This window comes from Sciurus carolinensis, chromosome X (assembly GCF_902686445.1).
Source record: "Sciurus carolinensis chromosome X, mSciCar1.2, whole genome shotgun sequence".
Lineage (NCBI taxonomy): Eukaryota > Metazoa > Chordata > Mammalia > Rodentia > Sciuridae > Sciurus > Sciurus carolinensis.
This window is the reverse complement of record NC_062232.1, coordinates 127,471,050-127,492,334: the sequence shown is the minus strand read 5'-3', so window position 1 is coordinate 127,492,334 and position 21,285 is coordinate 127,471,050. Positions and strand designations below refer to the sequence as shown.

The 21,285-nt window shown below is 38.2% G+C and overlaps 1 protein-coding gene across 8 annotated transcripts in view; it reads right to left on the bottom strand.

Moving 5' to 3' along the window:
• Window positions 1–21,285, bottom strand: part of Mtmr1 (myotubularin related protein 1) — a 67,905-nt gene that overhangs the window by 16,947 nt on the left and 29,673 nt on the right. For 7 of the 8 annotated variants that reach the window (XM_047535403.1, XM_047535404.1, XM_047535406.1 and 4 more), the window contains 8 exons: window positions 18,327–18,421; window positions 17,684–17,791; window positions 14,398–14,499; window positions 14,032–14,115; window positions 12,970–13,119; window positions 11,401–11,589; window positions 6,086–6,271; window positions 5,337–5,543 (listed from right to left, as the gene is read on the bottom strand). In XM_047535403.1, coding sequence (XP_047391359.1) covers window positions 5,337–5,543; window positions 6,086–6,271; window positions 11,401–11,589; window positions 12,970–13,119; window positions 14,032–14,115; window positions 14,398–14,499; window positions 17,684–17,791; window positions 18,327–18,421 — 1,121 coding nt within the window. The remainder of the gene's footprint in view (window positions 1–5,336; window positions 5,544–6,085; window positions 6,272–11,400; window positions 11,590–12,969; window positions 13,120–14,031; window positions 14,116–14,397; window positions 14,500–17,683; window positions 17,792–18,326; window positions 18,422–21,285) is intronic. The other variant, XM_047535408.1, reaches the window with a different exon arrangement.

The window sequence follows — 21,285 nt, the reverse complement described above, 5'->3', positions numbered from 1 at the left end:
AGAAATGATAACTAGTGAACTAGTGAACTTTTCAAATGGGTTCAAGATCAGTTACTAGCAGATGGTGGGGAAAGGGAAGGGAAAGGAGAGGTACTGGTCTGAATTAGAATAAGATATATTCCATGCTTGTAAAATTATGTCAAAATGGATTCTTCTGTCATGTATAACTAAAAAGACCCAATAAAAGAAGATCAGCTACCACATTAAGCATAGTTTTATCAATGTGGGAGTGAGTACCAATTAGCAGCTCACAAGCACATCACGAATGTCATTTTCTCTGTAAGTATAAAAACGTTTTTTCCATTTTTCAGAAATGTCAAGAAGTCTGCATATCAAAATAGTGATTAATAATCTATAAGTTTTAACCAATTTTCCATCACTCAAGAACTCCAAAATATTACTCTTTCTTGCTCAAGGAAGTCTGGTATTGCATTTCATCTTTTGATATTTTTTACCCACATAAACCATGACTGCCAAAAACACTGAAAATGTCATGAGTAAAAAGATAGCTAAAGAGTGAGCATTCTAAGAGAAGCTTAAAATAATATATGACTAAACAAAAGGTGAGGAAAGAAAAAAAAAAACCACTGGGGATATAGAACACAGTCACCACAGAGGGAAAAAAAAATACTTCATCTATGAAATTGCTATCAGGAAGACATAAAAACAAGGAAACAACCAAGTTCATGTCAACATCTCAGAGTAATAAAGTATTACCTTCTTTTTATTTTACACTGTGGTAAAATGGAAATAATAGTTACCATTTAGGCCATTTTAAGTGTGTAGTCCAGTGGCTTTAAGCACATGTACACTGTCACGTAACCATCACCACCATGTGTGTCCAGAACTTTTTTATCTGCCCAAACTGAAACTGTTCCTGTTAATCACCAACTCCCTATTCTTCTTCCCCTCAGTCCCTGGCAACTACCATTCTGATGTTTCTATGATTTTGACTGTTCTAAGTACATCATGTAAGTGGAAAACATTCACTCTATATACCTTTGTGACTTGCTTCATTCACTTATCACATCTTCAAGGTTCATCCATGTTTTAGAGTGTATCAGAGTTTCTTTCCTATTGTATTCCATCGTATGGATAGACACATTTTGTTTATCCACTCATCTGCTGGTGGACATTTGAGTTGTTTCCACCTTTGGGCTATTGTCAATAATGCTGCTATGAACACTGATGCACAAATATCTGTTTGATTCCCTGCTTTCTCTTCTTCTGCATATATGCCCATAAATGAAATTGCTGGACCAGATGACAATTCTATTTTTAATTTTTTTAGGAACTTCTATACTGTTCCATAGCAGTTGCATATATTGCCTTATTTCTGTACTTCCCCCACATAAAATAGTTTGTAGTGCCTACTCTTCAGTATTTAAGGTACCTAGGGAGCAGTTCCTCACTGATAGTTCACAACTTAGGATTCGTTCTTTCTATTGATACACAGCCACTGAACACCTATGGTGTGTGCAAGGCATCATGCCTGGCCCTCAGAATTTCAGGCATTTTCATGGAATGTAGTAGAGGCCTAGTCTTTGGCTAGGAACCTAGATACAAAGCCAAACGGTGCTTGATATTAATTCATTTGTGGTCCAGTCGAGAGAGAAAGGCTTGTAAATAACAAGGGCAATTAAGTATTATAATGGCTTCTGTGTGTGCAATGGGTACAGTGTGGGCTGAGAGGAACAAGTGAACCATCCTAGGATGGGGTTAGAGAGGGAACAAGGGGAGAAAGTCATAAAAGTCACAGTCACTCAGCCATAAATAATAATAAAATTATGGCATTTGCAGGCAAGTGGATGAAATTGGAGAATATCATGCTAAGTGAGATAAGCCAATCTCAAAAAAACCAAAGGACGAATGATCTCGCTGAAAAGTGGATGATGACACATAATGGGGGGTGGGAGGGTGGCAAGAATGGAGGAAGGAAGGACTGTATAGAGGGAAAAGAGGGGTGGGAGGGGTGGGGGGGAAGGGGAAAAATAACGGAATGAATCAAACATCATTACTCTATGTAAGTGTATGATTACACAAATGGTATGCCTTTACTTCACGTACAAACAGAGAAACAACATGTATCCCATTTGTTTACAATAAAAAAAAGTCACAGTCATGGTGGAGGTCTCATTTAAACTTTGAATGATAGGGAGATGCCTTTTTCCTATTGGCCAGGAATTTATTATAAGCCGTGGAAACATGCGAGGATGCTAGGGGACTCATACGTAACTGGGCATCACAGAGGCTTGGCGGACAAGCAAGGGGACAGATTTGACAGATGAGGCCAGATTGGTGGGCCAGGGCTAGATAACCAAAGGGTTTGAGAGCCCTGCTGAGGGGTTGCCCATGATCCTGGAGGCACAGGAAGGCACTGAGGGATTCACACTGGGCAGTGGCAGCATCAGATATGTTTTTAGGGATGTTCCATCAGGTTACAGGGAAGATGGATTGGAAGGGGACAGGTTGAAAAGAGACTACTTAGGAGACTTTCTGAAGGAAATGATGAGACCTGAATTAAGAGAGCAATGGAGGGGAAATGACAACTTTGTATACATGTACTCAAAATTGTGGGACTGCCTGAGATCACTCAGGGATTAAGCACACAGAGAGTAGGAATCAACGAAGGACTGAGCCCTGATGTACCTCAACATTAAAAGGTAGGAGAGATGAGGGAAGACCTGACAATGAGAGGAAATGTAAAAGTTTATAGAAGTCCAGAAGCCTAGTGAAGAAAGTGCTTCCAGAAGAGGGGAAGAATCAATAGCATCTAATACTCAGGACAAATAAGAGAAGGACTTAGCAAAGTGGCAGTCACTGACAACCATGACAAGACCAATTGCAGGAGACAGCGCACTGTGAAAAAGAAAGCCAGCTGAAGTGAGGTCAAGACAGACTGGAAGGAGAGAGGTAGAGATAGTACACATAATAGTTTTGAAGGGTATTGTAAAGGGGAACAGATCATTGGAGTGGCAGTTAGAGAGGGTTGAGGTCAAAAGGGTTTTTTTGAGGACATAATAGTGTGTTTCTATATCAAAGGGAATGATCTAGGAAAGAGTAGGAATGGGGAAAGGATGGGGGGAGAACATTCAGTCTCATGATAAGGTCCATGAGGTAGATGATGGAAGCAGGTGGGAAAGGGCAGGAACTGGCCTCAGGGGTTCAGATGGCTCATTCACCGAAATTCTAGGTAAGGCAGCGTACAGGAACCCAGTGGGTAGGTGGTTGCAGGCTTGAAACCACGGTTGAAATGCTGGCTCGGCCCTAACTAACGGTGTGACCTAGAGGAGATAACTCACACTCTTGAAACCTCAGTTTCCCTGTCAGTGGTAGCACCTGCCTATCAAGATTAAACAAAATGATGCATGTGATGGTGCTAGACATACACTGGTGCTCAATAAATTGAGGCCATTATGAATCCTATGATCACATCGCCTTCTCTGTGGCCATAGTATGTGAGGCCCAGCATTTGCAAGGAGGGATAGGAGTGCAGAACTGTGGGCTCTCTGGACACATGCACTCCTGGCCAGCCCGGCTGTGTCTGTCATCGCTCATGTCTCAACAGACAGCCCTTACCACTGCCCATGTGAGAGAGGTCACTTGCCAGCTTTACCTCCCTCTAGACATACAGTTTGGGAAGGAAAGGTGGAAGAGAATGGTTTCCGAATATTTAGAGAAGGCAAATTGCAAATATTTGGAAAGATTCTACACTCTTTCCTCCCTACTGAGCCTAGCCCTTGATGAGGAGAAAGAAACAAAGGTGTTTATGATAATGTTTTAAAATAACCACAAGAGGTTAAACTTGGCTGGCATTTAGCAGGGATCCTTGTATCTAAGCACTTGATACACCCAAGCTCCTTCCCCGATACCACTCCATTTCAGAAGGGAGGAAACCAAAGCAAGAGAAGGGAAGGAATGTGTCTAAAGATCTGACAAGAGTTCCCTGGGGCATGGGGCTCAGAGTCTGTGGACCTGCCCTTTCCCTCTGTGAGGGCCTCTCTCTGCTCTCTGCCCTGTGTGGGAACTGCTGGTACACTTGGCACTCTCACATGGAAGCCACTGAAGTCTTCACACTGCCCATTCTACCTTCCAAAGTTAGTCTCTCTGGAAAGCTGGGAGTCTTCCAATCCAATGCATGGTGAAGACAAATCCCCAAGAGCTCAAAAGACTAGGAATTAGCTACCAATTGGATAAAAACACAAATGGCAGCCCCAAAATGCCCCACTAGGTGACCCAGCAATTTCACTCCTGGGGACATGTTCCCCAAATTGAAAGCAGGTTGCTTTGGGGTGAATTACATAGCTTCCAAATTGAAGTCCTAACCCCTAGTACCTCTGAATATGGTGGTATTTGGAGATAGGGCCTTTAAAGAGATGAAGTTACAATGAGGCCATTAGAGTGGGACCTAACCCAATATGACTGGTACTCTTATGAGAAAATGTGAACACACAGAGAGACACCAGGGGCACATGCACAGAGGAATGACCATGTGAAGAGACAGCAAGAGGGCAGCCATCTGTAAGCCAAGGAAAGAGGCTCAGGAGAAACCAAGTTGTCCTGCTGGCAACTTCATTTTGGAGTTCCATCCTTTAGAACTATGAGAAAATATATTTCTGTTGTTTTAAGGTGCCCAGTCTATGGTACTTCATCATGGCAAAAACTTGTACATCCATGTTCACAGTAACAGGTGGAAGCCCAAGTGTCCATCTACAGATGGATGGAAAAACAAAATGTGGCATATATACACAATGGAATACCATTAGCCATAAAAAAGAATGAAAATGTGATATTTGTTATAATATAAAGCAACCCTGAAAACATCATGCTTAGTGAAATCAGGTCATTATGGGAAGATAAATATTGAATGATTCCTCTTATATGAGGTACCTAAAATAGGTAAATTCACAGAGACAGAAAGCAGACTAGTGGTTGTTAGAGGCTAAAGGGACAGAAAAATGGAGAGTGACTCCTTACGATATGTAGAGTTTCCATTTGGGATGATGAGTGTATTTTGGAACTAAACAGAGGTGATGGTTACACAACATTGTGAATGTCCTCTAGGACACTGAATGGAACATTTAAAAATGGTTAATTTTGTTATATAAATTCTACCTCATTTTTAATAAAAAGGCATAAGTATGCACCAAAAAAAAAAAAGCCCTGCCATATAATGTTGAGGTCCATGGTATTCTATTATGGCAATTCAGGTTTGATACAGAGGAGAAAGTTTGCACACAAGTGTGTGTACACATGTCTGTATGTGCTACACATGGCAGGTACATGCATGTAACAAAGCAAAACATTCAAGCATAGGCCACACCATCTCAACTTACCAGTGCAAACCTATGCCCAAAGCTTATCCACTCCTTTTCTACGAGAGTTTCAAATCCTTTAATGGTCCTGTAATAACTGTCCAACATCAGCATCGCCAGAGATGTGAGCTGGGCTGTTCGGTCCCAACCATCGCTGCAGTGCACCACCACAGAGGTTTTCCCAGATTCAATTTTATCAGCAATTCTTACTGCCCCAGCAAGAAGCATCTTCAGAAAAGGAGATATATTAGACAACACTACACTGAATTTCAATTAGTGCATAAAATAATTCTGAGGAGAACTTTGGAAGTTCTGGTCAATAAACCAAACAAGAATGCCATGCAGGGGCTGGGGAACGAAGCTCAGTAGTAGAACTCTTGCCTAGCATATAGGAGGCCCTGGGTTCCATCCCCAGAACCACACATACATACACAGAAGAATACCATGCAATCAATTAAGTATCACTAGGAAATGTTACCATGATTTAAAAAAAGTTATACAAAGAGAAACTACAGCAGTAAATAGGGTCTTTTACTGAAGAGTCACAAAGTTCTTTTACAACCTGCCTTGAGGCAAGCATTATCCCCTTTTGATTATCACAAAAGCCTTCTACAAAGACCATAGTCAGGATGCTGCCTGTGAAAACTAAGAAAGCTCATACATGAAGCAAAAATGCTCTTATTTGTGATACCAGTTCACTTGGAGAAATTTATGGCATGGATGGGGTGAAGTCTTAACTGGAAAGAAGATCAAAGACTGGACCTCTTTACCCTTATATATTCCAGCCAATGTGTCCCATCCACATTGGATAGCCACCGTGCCTCATCGATGGAAGGGTACACAATCTCTTTTAATTTACGTAGTGACTCTCTCATCACATGAATGTTGTGGATCTCCAAGAATACAAGCTCTGCATTTGGGTAAGCACTTTCACTTTCATATCCTCCACCCTTTGCCTGTGAAAAATAAAAGATATACATCATTTTTCTGCAATTAACTTTTCTATCATTTCTAGTGCTACCAGATACAGACCACTAAAGAAGCAACAAAGTCATTCATTAATAAACCTTGTATACACTGATCTGAGTGTCCCGAGGTTGCCAGCAGAACAAAGTATCAAAAACAGTAACTCAAAATAAGACAAATATATCATCTCACAATTCTGAAAGTTAGAAGTCTGAAATCAAGGTGTTGGCAGGTCACACTCCCTCAAAAGCCTCTTGGGGAGGATCCTTTCTTGGGCTTTTCCAGCTCCTTGCAGCCCCAGGCATTCCTGGTTTGTAGACACATTAATCTCTACTTACATCTTCACTTGACCTTCTCCCTTTTGCTTGCATCTCCGCCTCTTCTCTATTCTTATAAAAATACCTTTCATAAAAAATTAGGGCCCACCTCAAAACAATATGACCTCATCTTAATTATACTTGTAAGAACCCTATTTTGAAATAAGCTCACATTCACATGTACTAGGAGTTAGGACTTCACATCTTTTTATAGGTACACAATTCAAGTCATAACATTCTTCTTCATCCTCCATCAGTTTTTAAAATACAAGCAATGACTTATTTCAGAATTAGATACTGGGTATGATGGAGCACACCTGTAATCCCAGTGACTCAGGAAATTGAGGCAGGAGGATGATGTGTTCAAAGCAAGTCTTAGCAACTTAGCCAGGCCCTAAGCAACACAGCAAGATCCTGTCTCTAAATAAAACACAAAAAAGGGTTAGGGATGTTGCTCAGTGGTTAGGCGCCACTGGGGTCAATCCCAGGTACAAAAAAAAAAAAAATTAGGTTTAAAAAGGTATTCCTTATGCATAACTAAAAAGAGTCAATTATAATAAAACTCATTCAAGAAATTGAAAACAAACACAAAAAGGTATCTTCTGTTAGTGCCATCTATCTGAATAGAAAAAAAAGTTGCACTGCTATAAAATTTCTATGTAATAAAAAAACAATTTGGAGGTCTCAAGACAAATTATGACATTTATCTAAGCAATTTTAAGTAAAAAAATACAAATGTAGCAAAAAAGAAGGATATGGCCCACTCCCTGGTGATTACTCAAAAAGTTAAACATAAAATTTCCATATGATCCAGCCATTCCACTTGTGCATATACATCCCACAAAATTCAGAATAGGTATTCAAAGAAAAATTTGTATACAAACATTCACAACAGCATTATTCACAATAGCCAAAAGGAAGAAACTACCCAAATGTCCATCATCAGATAGCTGTGTAAACAAAATGTGGTCTATCTATAGAATGGAATATTATTTCACCATAAAAAGGAATGGGGTACTGATGCTAAAATGTGGATGAACCTTGAAAACAAAGTGAAAGAAGCCAGGCATAAAAGACTACGTATTGTATGATTTCATTTATACGAAGTGTTCAGAACAGGGAATCCATAGGAACAACACTAGTGGGTCCCAGGAGCTAGGAGAAGGGAACGGGAATTATTTGCTAAAGGGGATGGGGTTTGCATTTGGAGTGATGAGAATGCTCTGGAATTAACAGTAGTGCTAATTCACAACACTATGAATGTACTGGGAGTCACTGAATTGTAAACTATGGAATGGCCAAATTGGTAAGTTCTATGTTATCTGAATTTTATCTCAATAAAATAAATAAAAGTAAATATACCTGTGACCCAAAGACCACACTTTCAGTCTCCAATCATTTACCATGTAAATATGAATGCCCACTCCTGGGGCAACAATGATAAACAAGTAGGGACACTGGTCTTTCAGGTCCCCAAAATCTGGGGTTGATAGGGGAGAACAGGGTCAAGGGCAGCACAGGGCTACGGGTCTTCTGCTCTGGAAGAACCCAGGGGGCACCAGGAGCACTAGCCAGGCCTGTTCCACCAGAGAGAAGAAAGCTACAGCTCAGGGAGAAATGGGCAAGAACACCCAAGGTAAAGGGGCCATGGAGATGGACAGTGACACAGCTTCCTGAGAGGGGCATAAGAATTTCAGCAGACAGAAATCTAGGGCAGCAGCAAGAATGATGAACAACAAGACCAGAGAGCATGCTGGAACTCAATGCCAGGAATGAAGAGGGTTAGGCAATAGAGGAATCACTGGCTCTACTGGGAAGAAGGCACTGGAGGTGGGTGAGATCTTTCGTCACCTTCCCTCTCTGTGTCTATTTCTATATGGCCTTCTTATAAGGATACTGGTCATTGCATTTAGGTCCTACTCTAATTTGTTAAGATCTCATCTTAACTGATTACATCTACAAAGACCCAATTTCCAAATAAGTTCTTATTCTGAGGTTCCAGGTAGACACATATTTTGGGGAAACACTGCTAAATCCACTAAGGAGATTCAACATACAAAAATCAATGTAATGTACATTAACAGAATGAAGGGAAAAACAACCAAATGTACATCTCAATTGATGCAGAAAAGACCTTTGACAAAATCAAACATCTCTTCAAGATAAAAACATTCAACAATCTAGGAAAGGAGGTGTGAAAAACCCAAAGCTCATATCATACCTAATAGATGAAAACTGGAATACTTTCCCTTATGATTAGGAACCAGACAAGGATGCCTGCTTTCATCTGAGATTCAACATTGTGGTACAGGTTCTTGATAGGGGATCAGGAAGTAGCTATGAAAAACATCCATACTGGAAAAGATGTAGTCAAACTCTCTATCTACACATGACATAATCATATATGCAGAAGAGTTGATGGGGACTTAGACAAATGAACTAGACATGCAATTTGGTGTCCTGCTTCTATCTCTTCCAAACAGGGTAGAATACAATGAAGTGCCAATTAGGTATTCAGAAAATCACCTCCAAAAGATAGAAAACTATCCCATTCACAATTGCCTTTAAAAAATACTTGGGAATCAGTCTGGATTGCTTTCTCAGAGAAATGCACCACTCTCTTTGCAAAGTGAAAGATCTGCCACAAGAGGGCACTGTGCTTACAGCTCATTCAAAAGGAACCAACTTTCCCAGAAACGACAGCTCTGTCCTGGCACATCCCGAAAAGTTTTGCTGTTGCAACAATTGTATGTGGTCATTGCATGTGGCTAGAGATGGAACAAAGAAGCCATTGTGAGCTCAATAGTTCCAAAGGCAAGACACCAAATGTGACAACACTTGGTCAAATCTCAGTCAAATTTCATTCATGCCGCACGATGGCGCATCTTTCTCAATTATAGTCAGCATGAGTCAGTTGTCAAATTTTTCAGAACTTTGTGTTGCCAGAAAGCTGTCATTTTGAAAATGGGGTAAATAAATTGATGCTTTATTAAGAAACTCTGTAAAAAGAATACTTGGGAATCAAGCTAACAAAAGAGGTGAAGGACTTCTAAAATGAAAACTACAGAACACTAAAGAAAGAAAGTAAAGAAGACCTTAGAAGATGGAAAGATCTCCCATGTTCTTGGATAGGCAGAATTAATATTGTCAAAATGGCCATACTACCAAAAGTTCTATACAGGTTTAATGCAATTCCAATTAAAATCCCAATGACATTCTTCTTAGAAATAGAAAAAGCAGTCATGAAATTCATTTGGAAAAATAAGAGACCCAGAATAGCCAAAGCAATTCTTAGTGAGAAAAGCAAAGCAGGAAGCATCATAATACCAGAACTTAAATTATACTACAGAGCTATAGTAAGAAAAACAGCATGGTATTGGCACCAAAACAGACATGAAGACCAATGGAACAGAATAGAAGACACAAACGCACATAAATACAGGTATCTCGTACAAGACAAAGGTGCCATAAACACACATTGGAGAAAAGATAGTCTCTTCAAAACTAGAAATCCACATGTAGCAAAATGAAATTAAACCCCTATCTCTCACCCTGCACAAAAATGAACTCAGAATGGATCAACGACCTTGATATTAGACCAGAGACCCTGTGTCCACTAGAAGAAAATGCAGGCCAAACTCTCCATCATGATGGCTTAGAAATCAACTTCTTCAACAAGAATCCTAAAGTGCAGGAAGTAAAATCAAGAATCAATAAATGGGATGATATCAAACTAAAAAGCTTCTTTACAGCAAAGGGAACAATCCAGAATGTGAAGAGAGAGGCTACATAATGGGAGAAAATCATTGCCACTCACACCTCAGATAGAACACTAATCTCCAGGATACATAAAGAACTCAAAAAATTTAACACCAAAAAAACAAATAACATAATCAATAAATGGGCAAAGGGACTGGACAGGCACATTACAGAAGAAATATGAAGGGTAAACAAATATATAAAAAATGTTTAACTTCTCTAGCAATTAGAGAAATGCAAATTAAAACCACACTAAGATTTCATTTCGCTCCAGTCAGAATGGCAATTCTCAAGAATACAAGTAACAATAAATGTTGGCAAGGATGTGGGGGAAAAGGTTCACTCACACATTGTTATTGAGACTGCCAATTGGTGCAATCACTCTGGAAAGCAGTATGGAAATTCCTCAGAAAACTTGGAATGGAACCATCATTTTACCCAGCTATCCCACTCCTCGGCATATACCCAAAGGACTTACCAGCATAGTACAGTGATGCAGCCACATCAATGTTTATAGCAGTACAACTCACAATAGCTAAGCTATGGAACCAACCTAGGTATCCTTCAGCAGATGAATGGATAAAGAAAATGTGGTATATATACACCATGGTATATTACTCAGCCATAAAAAAGAATGACTTTGTGATTTGTGCTGGTAAATGGATGGATCGGGAGACTATCATGCTAAGTGAAATAAGCCAATCCCCCAAAACCAAAGGCCAAATGTTCTCTTTGATATGTGGATGCTATCACACAATAAGGGAGGGGGAGGGAAGAATAGAAGTTCAGTGGATTAGACAAAGGGGAAGAGAGGGAAAGGAGATGGGATGAGAATAGGAAAGACAGTAGAATGCAGTGGACATAACTTTCCTATATTCGGGTATGAATATATCACCAGTGAAATTCACCATCATGTACAACCACAAAAATGGGATCCTAATTAGAATAAGTTATACTCCATGTATGTATAATATGTCAAAATATACTCTACTATCATGTATATCTAAAAAGAATTTTTAAAAAATTAAAAATGAAGAATATACCTTGTTGGTATCAGCTACACTGTTTTGTCGGGCATCAAAGATGACAAGTTTGTGGGACTGTGCATTAGCATCCATTATTGTTTGCAAGTATTTTTCATCTTCTTTGCAGCGTTTATCATTGGGACCCACCAGTGGCTGGCTGCAACGGGTAATCGTTGCCTGACTCTCCGGATGAATCCATGACAATACCTAGTGTTTTTAAGTAAAAATATTAGTATAATTCCTAAAGTAATATATTCTCTAATTACTTGGGACCCAAAGCATAGTGTCTCCCTGAGATTTTCCTCTCTGAGCACATTTTATTTTCCTTCATGTGACAGTGGATAACCACGTGGCAGCATGTGCAGCAGCTTGTTCAATATGTGTTTCTCCTAAGCCAGACAGTTGGTCACATCTATCCCCACAGCCTAGCACACACCAGCCTGGTACATGGTAGGTACTGAGGCACCAAAGGCATAAGGTACTCAGGTACTGAGGGTAGGTGGCTACTTATTTGAGGTAGAAGTTAACAGATCTTGCAAAGACTAGGATTGGGGAGGTGGCAGACTGGCTCATCAGAGCTGAAAGAGCAGTACAGTGGCCAAAGGTCCCACTGTTCTGGTCAGGTTGTAACACATCTGACTAGATGAGCTCTACAAATCTCCTTTCACCTCAAAAATTCTATGAGTCTAAGAAAAGTAAAACCTAAGTTCAAATATTACTGAAATATATCCCCAATCCTAATTGACTAGATACTCTTTTCTCCTAATTAAAAAAAATCTTTGTATCTCCACAGTAACACATGTGGTAGGGTGAGGACAAAGTGAATACACAGTCTCATAAAATCTTAAATTCTGCCACCAAACCTCCCATTTTCCTCCAATGGCCAAGTAACTCAGAATTATAATGGATGTAAACTCCAGGGTAAAACCATCACTCCCTGCTGGCTGCAGTTGTTTCTCTAACAGCGTCTTTCCCATGCAGCTACAACATTCCACTCAGAATGAAGAAAGAATCTTTTCCAGGACACTGTGGTGAAACCAGTGATTATAAACTGTTAATGCAACATCATGCTTTTTTTTTTTTTTGCTGTGCCTTTGTTAAGTTGCACTTAGAAATGGAAAACTCATGCAAAGGGGAGACACAGCACAAAGAATGTTTATATCATTAGGTATTTCTTTTTTTTTTTTTTTTTTTTTTTTGGTGGTGCTGGGGATTGAACCCCGGGCCTTGTGCACACAAGGCAAGCAGGCAAGCACTTTACCAACTGAACTATATCCCCAGTCCCTCATTAGGTATTTCTTGAGAACCAAAAATATGTTCATGTTTTTTTTTTAATATTTTTTAGTTGTTGATGGACCTTTATTTTATTCATTTATTTCTACATGGTGCTGAGGATTGAACCCAGTGCCTCACACATGCTAGGCAAGCGCTCTACCACTGAGCTACAACCTCGGCCCATATGGTCATGCTTTTAACCTTTTCTTCTACTGTCCACTTGGCTAGATTGTTTTTGCTTTGCATCTTTCCATAGTACATCAAACACAGTACATGTTTCCATTGGAGTGAAAATGTTCATTCATTACTTACAGGGACTCTGCCTTTTGCTCGAAAGGCTGCCACTTTTGAAAGGTCATCATCTTTTACACTAGTTGGCACAACAATGATGGCAGGGTAGGTGTCACAGAACTCATAATTACTGTTTATTTTGGATATTTTCCAACTCTCATTTGGCAAGCCCTGCATGGTATTAAGAAGAAGGGAAAAAACATACTTTCCCACTTTGAAAAAGTAATAAGCATTAATCACATCTGTTTCTTATTTTCAACAAAAATTCATTTACACCTGTTTATTGTTACAAGTTCATATGTGTGTGTGAATATATATACACTTGTATAATATATGTATTATACATATATGAGTGTGTGTGTGTGTGTGTGTGTGTGTGTGTGTATGGTGTGTGTTTGTATGTGTGTGTATAAAATCTAGTATAACGTATTTCCTAGATATCCTAAAAATCTAATGAAGCATGAGGTTTTCCAAATCATACTAAAAAATTAAAAGTATACTCTAGAATTCCAGTTCTATATATTTCTTATCCTGTTTTTTATAAATAATAAGCTTAGTGTTGCTTCTGAAAATGCACCCAAAAATACCTTAGAAACATAACAACAAATGTTGAAATTAATATACAACATTACACCAAATATAAGGTATAGACAAAGATTAAATATCATGAAAATAAGATCATGCTGGAATAATTTGAAGCTAACAATGCACTAAAGAGCTCCCAAACCCAGGAGCACCACCTCAGACAAGACACAGTCTCAAACTGAACTTAATCCACTGGTTTAGATCCTCAGCCATCTACTCTTTAACAGGGCATCTAATAAAAACCATCTGGAAGACCTGGCTTTTAAATCCCCATCCTTGACCCCTTGAAAAGGATGAACAACCAGTGCCAGAATAAAAGTTTTGGCAGAGGAGAAGATGGCATCACAGGAGATGGAGAATGGATAAGCTAGAGAAGTTGTGCCTATGTACAACTGACAGCAAAGTTTCTTTTCTCCCACTACATTTCTAACCTTTTAGAAAAGAAAAAGATGTTCAACTTATTTATTTTCAGTCTGATAAGCAGCATTCTTTTTTTACCTGTCTCTTATATTCAGACACTGGATCATAAACTTTCCAGCCATTAATTGGAAATTTTTCTTTATAGCTGAATGCAAATTGTGCCTGGACACAAAAACAACAAAACAGATACATCAGTATATATATTTTTACATCGTACCATTATTAAAGCTTTTCATTCTGACATGAGCTGAATGTGTGAGTATTCCTACTCTCAACTTGGATTTTGAAGCAACAAATTGGTAGTACCTCTTAATCATTACAAAGAACTGACAAAGTCCAAATAGTCTAATATTAGATACCAACAGAAGAAAAAAGAACTGAAGGAAACCTCTTGAAAACAGAATAATTAAGCACAAAATTATTAGGCCACTTTGGTGTACTTACCTGCCCATTGGAAAGAGGAAATGCATATTTGTTGAGGTTTTCAAATATTCCGAGTTTACGCTGTTCCTCCTGTTTATAAGCAAGTCGCAAGTTCCTCATATCCTGGTTAAAAAAAAATTAGCAGAACTCAAGTTACTCAACATGTACTGAGGATCTATGCCATAAATAGATAAATAAAATATTTTATTAATCTCCCATTTTCTACTGTCTCCCCAACTAACAAAAAGCAATTTAACAAAAGCACCTCAAATGAAATAAAACAATTAAGTAGGGAAACTATAACACAGGGAACATACTATGTAGGGAATCACCAGATGTAACAAAGAATAAGGTTTGTACACAAAATTTGTGCCGTCAAGTTCTGTGAAGTTACTGAACATGGTGTGTCATGGAATTAATTGTACATTTTAAGCTACTGAAAAAACCATCTATACAATTTATACTATCCATAAAACAAAAATGCCTCAGATGCTTCCCCCATGCACTTACAGAAAGAATTCTATATCATGTAGAGACAGTGATGCACTTACACCAACATGATGCTGTTTCTCAAGATCACAGTTTCTTGAAACACCTCCTCACAATGCCAGCTGATGGCCAAAGACCAAGCACAAGTAAATGGGAAAAATCCCACCAAGCCCAGCTCCGATGGTGTCACTTCCTCCCATGACAATGTTTTAAGCATTGCCTCACAACCTTTTTAAAATTATGTCCATGTCAAATATAAAAATATCGTTCTCCAAGATTATATGAAATTTGAAAATAAATGTAACTGAAAACAAAGGAATCAGAATTTGGGAAGTGAAAAAGTTATTGTTGTATATTTATAACAGCAAAAGCATGGGAATAAGCCGTCAGTAGGGGCTGTAGTTATATAAACTATAAAATACCTAATGGGACACTGAAGAGTTATTAAAATCAAGAAGTAACTTTGTGCACTGATAGAAAGAAGTTCCAAGGTATACTGTTAAGGGGTAAAAGAAAGGAGAACGTTGTATATAATACAGTACAATTTGTATTTTCAAAGAATGACTAGACATACATGCTTGAAGAGAGGTACTTTAGGCATTGGTAACTAGAGTGCTAGCAGGGAGTGGAACAGGGACATTGGGAAGAGGAAGACTTACTTTTTGCTACATATAATTTTTGTACTTTTAAATTCTGTACCACCTGTTAAAAATAAATCCCACAATTCGCATGGCCTTTATGCATGAGCTGGGAGGGTTAAGAGCCTGGCCTTAGTGCTTTTAGGTTAGAAAATATTTAAACTAGCTATTAGTAAATGTCCAGTCTGCCATAAAAATATCTTGGTAAAACAATCACAGGACACCTGCCAGAGCAGCACAATTTCCTGACACACCCTCTTTCAGAGCTATACTGGCTACACACACACACACACACACACACACACACGCATACACATGCTTGGTAGCTAAGTGAGCTGACTTGCTGTTTGAGAGTACTCAGAAAGAAAAGCCTCCTAAGCCTGGAGGAGCATGTGCAATGATCCTGGTGTGGGGCTCAGGGTGTAGCTCAGTGATAGAGTACATGCTTACCAAGTGTAAAGCCCTGGGTTCGATCCTCAGCAACACAGAAAAGAAAAATACTTTTGGTATATGTGTCAGGGAATGGGCTGAAGGCAAGCAGGAGCATCTAAAGGAAAGCCAACAGGACTGGGAGGCAAGAATGAGTGGAGGATGGCTCCAAAGGAAGCTGCGGAAGCAACTGAGTCCGGTTCAGACATGTGGGGTCTTGACAAGGAGTGTTTCCCTTAGCCTATGAACAATGGGAAACTACTCAAGAGTTATGAAAAGGGGAATGGCAAGTTTCAAAATCACAGAACAAGTTCAGGCTTCTGCTGTAAGTTCTACAGCTGCTTGCCACTGTTTGCATGTGGAACCCTAAGAGGGACAATTGCAATGTTCCATGTAGTCCCTAACATGAGTTCAGTAAGACAATTTGGAAGAGTAAAAGGCTCTGTGAAGAACCGTATTTAACTGCGGTCTAAGGCCAACCAGGGGTAGCCTTCCTAGGAGATCTGGTCAAAGCAAAGAGATTGGCAGAAATCCAAACCCCAAATTTGGAAGGGACTTTGACAATTCTGCAGGCAGGATACTTTCTTGGTACTTTAGGCAGGTTTTTAGTATTATATGAGGTACACCCACTGGAGATAAAACATACCCATTAAGGGTATTTCTTAAGTGACTATTCATTATTAAATTTATCACATACAATTCTACTTAACTCATTGGAAGAAGGGTATAAAATAAAAAAATGAGCAGTTTAAGGTGAAAATTAAAACATCACCAAAAATCTTTAATCACAGGATTTACATAACACTGCTGACCCTTTAGCAAGTTTTTGACCATCCACTATTCTCAAGAGTAGCCTTAAAACAATGAACAAACCAGGTGTGGTGGCGCACGCCTGTAATCCCAATGGCTGGGGAGGCAGAGGCAGTAGGATCGAGAGGTCAAACCAGTCTCAGCAACTTAGTGAGACCTTGTCTCTAAATAAAATATAAAAAATGGGCTGGGGATGTGGCTCAGTGGTTAAGCACTTCCGCGTTCAATCCCTGGCATGAAAAAAAAAGGTGAGTGGGGGCTGGGGATGTAGCTCAGTGGTTAAGCACCCCTGGGATCAATCTTTGGTACAAAAAATAAAATAAAATAAAACCTCCTGTCCTGACCCCCTGGCTTTCCTGGCTGAAGGACAAATGAGAGAAAACAGATTACCCAGGTTCAGTCCCTGGTACAAAAAAGAAAAACAAGAATGAGAAAAAAAAAAGTATTGATTTCTGCTTTCCATTTGCTTTCTCTGAGATATAACAAAAAAATAAGTTATAGGTTACATTAACTCTGAATACATCAAAAGAGCTGGGTTTGGTAGCACACAGCCTGTTATCACACCAGAGACTCAGAAGGATGAGGCAGGAAGATTCAAATTTGAGGCTAGCCTAGGCAACTTAGTGAGATCCTGTCCCAAAATGAAAAAATTAAAAGGGGTAGGGATGTAGCTTGATAGAGCATACTTTCAATTCCCAATACCAAATAAAAAAGAGGAAGACAGAAATACTTCAAGAGAAAAGGATTAATTTAATGAGTTACACAATGGTTTAAATCTGTTGATATAAGATTCGAAGGGATCTCTGCCATGAAAAGATACTGAGGATCTGAGATACTAACCGTACAAATTATTCTTACTAACCAAAGATCACAAAGGCTGAGTCAGAAAAAGTTCTGAGCCAACTGCCCCTTTTTAGTTTTCTCATGTGTTTGCGGTTTACCTTGCACACGATCTCTATACCACAGGAATTGTCCCCATGGCTCTGCACGCCAATCTTCTCAACTCTGCTGATCACTCCAAGGGGAACATCAAGGATGAAATGTGGATCCTACATTTAAAAATTAAGATTAATACCTATCAAGGTCAGTCACGTGAGTTTTCATGTCTTAAGTCTTTGAAGGGTTACAAAATATGTTTGTTCTACATTTACTCTTTATTCCAGCTAAGAAACTGAAGGGACTTTGACAATTATGGCATACCTTCTGAGGTCTCCATTGAGACTAGAGTGAAACTTCCCCTCCAGGTTTAAGTGGTATTTTAATAGCCTTTTGGTCAAACATACAAAATATGTTTGCAAATGTGATATCTTAAAACTCCCCCTCTGAAATTAAAAAATAAAAATAAAAAATCATCCCTCACTCTCTGGTTATCTCTGGGTGATAGGATTTCAGGAGACGGTTTACTTTCTTCTTGTATTGTTCTGAAGTATTTTTTTTAATAAAATACACTTTTAAAAACTCACTGTCTTGGACTAGGGATGGAGGTCAGTGGTAGAGCACTTGCCTAGCATATTTGAGGTCCAGGGTTCAATCCCCAGTAGAGCAAAAAATAAATAAGTAAATAAATAAACATTAAAAACTCACCCTCTCTACATTTTTGAAGTACATCTTAAAGTCCGTCACTGTCAGGGTTCCACTCACTGCTCCCATAAATGGGCAGATATACATGACATCTTTCACTGAAAGAAAAAAACTGAAAGTAGCAACTACTGCAATAGACTTGTGCTTTAATAAATCTTAGCTTGAGTTTCCAAATATATATGTGTGTGTGTGATTCCAATTTTCTAGGAATCTTAAACTCCTAGGATTTTATACATTATTATTTTAAAAAAGACAGATGGAGAGTCTTCTAATAAAGTTCAATTGTTTAAAATAAAACTGATTTGTTACTTAACGAAGTTTTAAGTAAAAGGTCTCATAATGTTACATTTTGTGATTTTTTTTCCAGGTAGTTAACATTTTCCCTGGGAGATAAATTAATCACATTCAAAACATTAAATTCTGAAGACAGTGGGCTTTCCTTTCATGAATTACTGCTACTTAAATCTAATGGAAGATGAACACTAACTCCAAATGCTGTTCCAAGACAAACTGATTTACAAATGACAAAACTATAGTCACTTCAATGAAGTAGAAAAAGACTTGTTTCAGGGTTGAGGGTGTAGTTCAGTGGTAGAGCACTTGCTTACCAGGCATGAGGTCCTGGATTCTATCTTCACACTTGGAAAAGAAATTCCCATTTTCAAATTCCTAACCAGCTTCCTTATCGATTTTAACTTTCTTTTTATTATCAATCAAGTATAAAACATTTTAATTCCTATGAGTGTTAAGAAGTCCACATCTACCATAAAGATCCTACATTATTATTTTCCAAAAAATATCACTCCACTAGATTGACAAGAATATACATAGCTACAGATGTATCCGAGTGGAATAATTAAAAGTACTAAAGTTAGCCTAGCATGGTGGTATATGACTATGATCCTGGTGACAAGGGAGGCTGAGGCAGGAGGATTGAAAGTTCAGTCAGCCTCAGAAATTTAGCAAGGCCCTAAGCAACTAAGTGAGACCCAGTCTCTAAATTAAAAATAAAAGGGCTAGGGATGTGGCCTAGTGTTTAAGTGCCCCTGGGTTTAATCCGTAGTAAATGAAAATAAAAACAATGTATTATGGGGTTTTATAACATAAGTAAGAGTAAAATGGATGAGAATCATAGCATAAAGGCTGGGAGGAGACAAATGAAAGGTTCTTATCCTATACATGAAGAGATTTAAAATCAGTTGAAGTCATCTGTGGTAAGTTAAAGATGTGAAGCAACCAGTAAAATAAGAAAAAGTGTTATAGCTATAATGCAAACAAATGATATGAAATAGAATCTTAAAAAATGTACAACTAAACTAAAAGATGAACAAAACGAGGGAAAAGGAATCAGAACAAATGGGACCAAGAGAAAACAAACACCAATATTGTGCATTTAAAGCTAATTATATTAATAATTATATAACGAGTAAGTGGTTTTATATTAATAATATATAACATGCAAATGGCCTAAACACCTCAATTAGAAGCAAACTTTATCAGACTGAAGACAAAAGCAAGACCCAACTATATATGGCTTAAAAGAAACCCACTTGAAATATAAAAATACAAATAGTTTGAAATTCAGATGAAAATAGGTATATCGTGTTAATACTAATTAAAAGAAAGCTACCATATGTATAAAAATCTCAGACCAAGTAGATTTCAGAGCAGAAACTATTACCAGAAATAAAGGGGTCAATTCATCAGAAGGACATACTTCAAAACTGATAGAAGTGCCATGAGAAACAGACACATCCCCAATTATGTGAGATTTCAAAACCTCTCTCTCAATAATTGAGAGAAGTAGATGGAAAAAGAGTAAGGGCACAGAAGACTTGAACAATGCTATCAACAAACAACCTAATTGACATTTATAGAACACTAATCAATGATAGCAAAACACACATTCAAGTACATATAAACCATTTATGAAGAAAGACCATAATAAAAGTCTTGATAAATATAGAAGTATTAAAGGCATTAAAATATGTTTTCTAAATACAAATGGATGAATAAAATTGGAAAAATTCACAAATATAAGGAAATTGAATAACACCCTCCAAAATAACCCAAGGTTCAAAAAGGAAATCAAAAGGAAAACTTAAGCATTTTCAATTGAATGAAAGTGAAAGCATAGCATCATAATTGGTGAGATACAACTAAAGCAGCACTTGAAAGAAAATATGGGCTGGGCACAGTGGTGCACACCTGTAATCCCAGCAGCTCAGGAGGCTGAGGCAGGAGGACAACAAGTTCAAAGGCAGCCTCAGCAAAAGCGAGGCACAGAGCAACTCAGTGAGACCCTGTCTCTACAAAAGAAAGAAAGAAAGAAAATCTGAACACCTAGAGTAGAAAAGAACAAAGGCCTCAAATCAATGACCACAGCTTCTACCTCAAGAAACTAAAAAATAAAGGGAGAATTCAACCAAAGTAAGCAAGCAAAAGATAGGAAACACTAAGGATCAGAGTAGAAATAAAATAGAAAACAAAATAATGAAACCAAAAGCTGATTCTTTGAGAAGATCAATAAAACTGATAAACCTCTAACCCAAGGTTTAATTAATTTCTGAATATTAAATCTACCTTGAATTCCCAGGATAATATCTACTATTATATAATACCCTTTTTATATATTGTTGGATTATTAAAAGTTTTCGGAGGGCTGGGGTTGTGGCTCAGTGGTACAGCTTTCATTAGCACATGTGAGGCACAGGGTTTGATCCTCAGCACTGCATAAAAATAAAGAAATAAAATAAAGGTATTGTGTATTTCTAAAAAACATTTAGAAATGAAAACAATTTTTTGGAAGTTTTACATCTATATTTATGACATATTGCTCTGTAGTATTTTCCCAATGACCATCACGTTTTCATATCCTTTCTATTGCTAAACAATCTTTCATAGTAAGGATACACGACAGCTTACTTATACATTCATTTTCTGATGGATGTGTGGGTTGTTT